The 5,903-nt window shown below is 45.2% G+C and overlaps 1 protein-coding gene across 1 annotated transcript; it reads right to left on the reverse strand.

Moving 5' to 3' along the window:
• Positions 1-1,169: 1,169 nt before the first annotated feature.
• LOC309359261 (protein S100-A7-like) lies at positions 1,170-5,696 on the reverse strand. The gene is made up of 3 exons (XM_081892727.1): positions 5,609-5,696; positions 4,271-4,515; positions 1,170-1,396 (listed from the first exon to the last, which is right to left on the reverse strand). Exons 2-3 carry the CDS (start codon positions 4,493-4,495, stop codon positions 1,232-1,234), a joined length of 390 nt encoding a protein of 129 aa, XP_081748853.1. The 5' UTR covers positions 4,496-4,515; positions 5,609-5,696; the 3' UTR covers positions 1,170-1,231.
• Between the last annotated feature and the right edge of the window lie 207 nt (positions 5,697-5,903).

A 5,903-nucleotide genomic window follows, 5' to 3' on the forward strand; every position in this document is an offset into this window, starting at 1 on the left:
CAACATCCTTCTAACATTCATTGATTGTGTGTGTTCTAATGCCTTTGTTAACTTACCTGTTATTGTTCTACAGGGAAGCTGCGTTCTGCTGCCTGTTCATTCATCTGGGAACAGATACCTTGTTCTTGGAGAGAGGTAGTGTTGTTGTTTTTTTGGGGGGAGCAGGGAATCAGCTGTTATGCGTGTGACCCCTTCTAAACTTTGCATCCAGCAGGGTTGCAATTCCTGGAATAGCCAGGCTATCTTCCTGGTGTGGTAATGGCCTAAGTATGGGTTATTAACATAACAAAAGAAGTGGCTCAGCAGCACAGGGCAAATGGCTGGAGGGGGCGGCCTTCCTCAACTAACTGGTGGTGAGAAAGACAAAGCCAGTAGCAGGCTGGGAAGCCAGAGTCAGAGCCATGCCTGATTTCGGCTTGAATCCAAGGCTGTGGCTATGTGAGAAGCAAGAACCTCTTGGGCTGTTAATGCTGCGAGCCCCTCCATCGTAGACTCAGCCAGGGGTCAGCAAACTTTTTCAGCAGGGGGCCAGTCCACTGCCAGACTATATTCTGAAGGGGGGGAAATGAACGAATTCCTATGCCCCACAAATAACCCAGAGATGCATTTTAAATAAAAGGACACATTCCACTCATGTAAAAACACGCTGATTCCCGGACCATCCGCGGGCCGGATTTAGAGGGCGATTGGGCCAGATCCGGCCCCCGGTCCTTAGTTTGCCTATCCATGACTCAGGCTGTATATATGTGTGAATAAACCATATATCTTAAAGACACCACAGTCTCTGCTGTCCCTTATTCCAAGGAAGACGAACCCTGGGTAAACTCCTGGAACCCCTGGAAATTGGGGGAATTGAGGAAATACGTTTGCATTTTGATTATTACAGAATTAAGCATTTCCTTCTGTAAAAAATAATAACAATGTTACTTTTTATAGGCCGGTGTATGTAATGGTACTGCTGGTTTTTCCTGTTATGATCAGCCATTCTATTCTATGTGTGTGTGTTTTCCTACTATGAATTCATGGTAATGGATTTGGGTTTTTTTTAAAGGTATGTTCCATTGAGAAGTGGTGGGATTACCTTCATGGGAAGTTTTTCAACAGAGGTTGGGCAGCCCACATTGCATGGGCAGCCCACATTCTATGAACAGATGCTTTAGGGTCACATGTCTCGTGCAAATCCTTTATTTGGCAGCTTTTACAACAGGCAGTACCAGTTTATGGGGGGAGCTCAATCGTGGTCTGGGCCACATCGGTCCTCGCCGTGACTCAGGCGATGGGCATCGTCTACCAGGAAAGCAAACACTTTGGTGAACTCCTCAAAAGTCAGTTGTCCGGTCTTGTCAACATCTGCCTTTTTGAAGAGCTCTTTCATGTAGTCTGGGCGGTTTCTGTTCTGTAAGGGAAGATGGGGAGAACTAGATGAAACTTTGGTTGGCAAATGCTCTTCTGAAAACATCATGATCTGCCTTATTCTTTGACCTTAGGGGACCAGATATGGCTGGACTACAATTTCCATCATCCTTCACCACTTAAAAAAAACAACCATGATATAACTCTCAAGGCAATTTTCCATTGATGACAGATTGCTGTTCTATAGCGCCCACTGGTGTCACATTTTTATAACATATTTTTAACGTTTTAACTGACCAGTGTAGATAATAATAATAATTTATTTTTATACCTCTCCCATCTGGCTGGGTTTTCCCAGCCACTCTGGACGGCTCCCAACAATATAATAATAATAATAATAATAATAATAATAATAATAATAATAATACAGTGGTGCCCCGCAAGACGAAATTAATTCGTTCCGCAATTTTTGTCGTCTAGCGAATTTTTCGTCTTGCGAAGCACGAAATCCCATAGGAATGCATTGAAAATCAATTAATGCGTTCCTATGGTCAAAAAAGGTCTAAACAAAGCCAAATTTGGTACAACAACAGTTTATTAACTGCTCTTTAAAGTCACACATACTGTAAAGAGCAGTTCAAAAACTGAAGGGAAAATAAATTAACTTTATAAACAAAACATGTCTTTGTTTTTAGACGTCGCGAGACGTTTTCGTCTTGCGAAGCAAGCCCATAGGGGAAATTCGTCTTGCGAGGCAAATCGAAAACGGAAAAACCTTTCGTCTAGCGAGTTTTTTGTCTTGCGAGGCATTCGTCTTGCGAGGTACCACTGTAATAATAATAATAATAGAAAGCGAAAAAATATCAAATATTAAAAACTTCCCTAAACAGGGCTGCCTTCAGATTTCTTCTCAAAGTCGTATAAGTTATTTGTCTCCTTGACATCTGAGGGAGAGTGTTCCACAGGGAGGGTGCCACTACCGAGAAGGCCCTCTGCCTGGTTCCCTGTAACTTCGCTTCTCGCAGTGAGGGAACTGCCAGAAGGCCCTTGGTGCTGGACCTCAGTGTCCGGGCTGAACGATGGGGGTGGAGATGTTCTTTCAGGTATACTGGAAGATTATTCCTGATTAGTCCTGTCAGTATTTTGCAGGAGGGATAAAATAAAATAAAATCCTTCCAGTAGCACCTTAGAGACCAACGTAAGTTTGTTATTGGTATGAGCTTTTGTGTGCATGCACACTTCTTCAGATACACTGAAACAGAAGTCACTAGACCCTTATATATAGTGAGAGGGTGGGGAGGGGTATTACTCAGAAGGGTGTTGGGAATGGGTGATTGGCTGATAGGTGTGATAAATCAGTTGACGACTGTTAACGACTGCAATTGGTCTTACAGGAAAAAGCAAGGGGTGAGATGGCCAAAAATAGCTTTATCATGTATAATGAGATAAGAATCCAATGTCTCTATTCAGACCAGGTCTCTCCATGGTTTTGAGTTTGGTAATAAGTCCCACTCCCACCACCCTTCTGAGGAATACACCCTCCCCACCCTCTCACTATATGTAAGGTTCTAGTGACTTCTCTTTCAGTGTACAGTGGTACCTCAGGTTACAGATGCTTCAGGTTACAGACACTGCTAACCCAGAAATAGTACCTCGGGTTAAGAACTTTGCTTCAGGATGAGTGCAGAAATCGTGTGGTGACAGCGGGAGGCCCCTTTAGCTAAAGTGGTACCTCAGGTTAAGAACAGTTTCAGGTTAAGAACGGACCTCCAGAACAAATTAAGTTCGTAACCTGAGGTACCACTGTATCTGAAGAAGTGTGCATACACACGAAAGCTCATACCAATAACAAACTTCTCTAAGGTGCTACTGGAAGGATTTTTTAAATTTTGTTTCAACTATGGCAGACCAACACAGCTACCTATATCTAGAATGGCAGGAGGGGTGTAAGTGCATACTAAAAGCTTACCCCCAGGCCTCCCCATTTGGCCCCACATGGCCTTTTGGGGGAAGCCATGCCCAACAGCCCTGCAACTGACATCATACATAATGTGGGGCATTGGTGTGGCAGGGAAGGCTTCAAAGGAAGAATCGGGGATTTTAAGTGGGCCCCCAATAGTTCCTTGGGGACCACAGTTTGGTTAAAGGTGCTGAGAGTTGCTAAGGGACCTTCTTTTCCCCTCACAGCACTACAGTTCCCAGGGTGGTTTAACAGTCCATCAATTTTCTTGGGAAACTCAGTAAAGACCAGGTCTCATCTAACCTCTGCATCACCTTTCTGCAAGCAAATCAGGATGAACTCTCGGCAAACAGGTCATCTGCATGGCTCCAACATTACAAGAAAGCTAGCATCTTAAAAAGCAAAGACATCACCTTGCCAACAAAGGTTTGTATAGTTAAAGCTATGGTTTTCCAAGTAGTGGTGTATGGAAGTGAGAGCTGGACCATAAAGAAGGCTGATCGCCGAAGAATGGATGCTTTTGAATTATGGTGCTGGAGGAGACTCTTGAGAGTCCCATGGACTGCAAGAAGATCAAACCTCTCCATTCTGAAAGAAATCAGCCCTGAGGGCTCACTGGAAGGACAGATCCTGAAGCTGAGGCTCCAAGACTTTGGCCACCTCATGAGAAGAGAAGACTCCCTGGAAAAGACCCTGATGTTGGGAAAGATGGAAGGCACAAGGAGAAGGGGACGACAGAGGACGAGATGGTTGGACAGTGTTCTCGAAGCTACCAGCATGAGTCTGACCAAACTGCGGGAGGCAGTGGAAGACAGGAGTGCCTGGTGTGCTCTGGTCCAGGGGGTCACCAAGAGTCGGACATGACTAAACGACTAAACAACAACAACAACCTGACTCCCGATTTTTTGCAAACACATTTGCACCAACAACAACGCCATTTCCTTTGGTTTCACTCACGCAGGCAGCCAGGAAAGTGGGAGCTTGGCTCTTGAGAAGCTCCGTCATGTCCTTGAGGCTCAAGAAGTCATCCTTGCCTTCCCGAGGAGCGAACTGATGGTAGATGTTCACAATGATCTCGAGCGCCAACTCCAGAGTGCAGTGAGGCAAACTATCTGATGTGGCTGGAGCCTTTGGATGGGTAACCGGAGGGTGTTGGTGGCTACTTGGAGGATGGGTTGCCATTCTCTGCAATCTCTGCTGACCTGGAAGAGGCAGGCATATGCATGAAACTGTTAAGATATTCCGTTCCACCTTAAGAGGAACAGGCATGACTGTTGTGTGTCACATGCCTGTTTACATTCCAGCACAGCTTGCTGGGAACTTCCGTTTGTGTGTAGCTTTTGCTTATGCTTCTTGCTTTGGACATGCAAGGAGAGCAGACATGTTTTTCTTTGTCCTGATGTATGCTAAATAAACTGCTGTGAATATGCTTTACATATGCCTCTATCTGCCCTTCTGTTGCGAAGAGGTTTTTTTACTCTGCTGGCTTGCGTGCTCAGCTTCTGAAAGGTTTCTGAAGCCCTGAGTCACAGTTTGATGCAGAACCAAGGACTGGAGTTTGACCAGCAACCGGCTGGTGGGCTGGAGGCAGCTGGGGGGCTGCCAATTGCCCCCGTTCCCCTTGGACACATCTCAACAGAAACATGTTCATAATCATGGGCCTTTTCGGCCACTAAAGCTATGAAGAATTTAGGAAGCCGCAAGCCAGCAAGATATTCCAGTTCAGCCACCAGCAGCAGCTAAGGATGTGTGAATGTGTCCCTTTCGATTTCTCAGTTCTCCAAAAGACTATACATTGACAATACTATGATAGTACTTAGAACAGTCATGGCTTTCTGCCCATCACCCCTTGCAAAGAAAGAACCATGGCAATTGTAGATTGTTAAGGCTGGAAGTCTCTCCTTGTTCCTATGTTTCAGTCATGTTCCACAGGAATACGTGGCAGGGCTGTCCACACCAGATGTTGTTGTACAAACAGCTGTGGAGGCTGCAGAGCCCTAGAGGAACATGCCCAGACCCCTGGTTCCTCTCACAGAACTCTAGGTTAGGTAAAATCATCACCTAACTCTCCAAAATTATAAAGACCTCCTAAAGGACTCTGCAAATGAGGCAGAAAAGCAGGAGCCTCTTTTGTTTGGCAAGGAAACATTTGAGAAACTATTACTACTACCATCGTCATAATCGCCACCACATTTATAACTGGCCCTTTACCACCAAGTTACAACCATTTAAGATTTAAAAAACAGTTAAATCAGATTACAGGCACAGGAACAGGTGGAACCAGAAAACACACACCTTGGGTGTCAAAGGCCAGGTGAAGAAAGCTGTAAAGTTGTACAGTAAGCCTGCAATTTACACAGGGGTTACGTTCCAGCAATTGCGCCTAAAGCCAAAATTACGTATAGTCAAAACGCATTTGGTTCAATGGCGGTTGGGTTTGCCAAAGTCCCCTTTTGGCCACTTAAAAACATATTGCCAAAACTTAGATAGTTTGAGGGTTTACCGGGAAGCGAAAAGCCAGATGAACCTCTGCGAGGCGGGAATTCCACAACTTTAGGGGCTGCCACAGAGAAGGCCCTCTCCTGGGGGA

Source organism: Podarcis melisellensis (genome assembly GCF_964234715.1).
Source record: "Podarcis melisellensis genome assembly, chromosome: 16".
In the NCBI taxonomy this organism is placed as follows: domain Eukaryota; kingdom Metazoa; phylum Chordata; class Lepidosauria; order Squamata; family Lacertidae; genus Podarcis; species Podarcis melisellensis.

Bases quoted from the DNA above. Each gene is read 5' to 3' on its own strand.
- LOC309359261 (XM_081892727.1), bottom strand. From the start codon at position 4,495: ATGGCAACCCATCCTCCAAGTAGCCACCAACACCCTCCGGTTACCCAT. The intron at 1,397-4,270 runs GTGAGTGAAACC...CTTCCCTTACAG, and splicing joins CCACTTTCCTGGCTGCCTGC to AACAGAAACCGCCCAGACTA.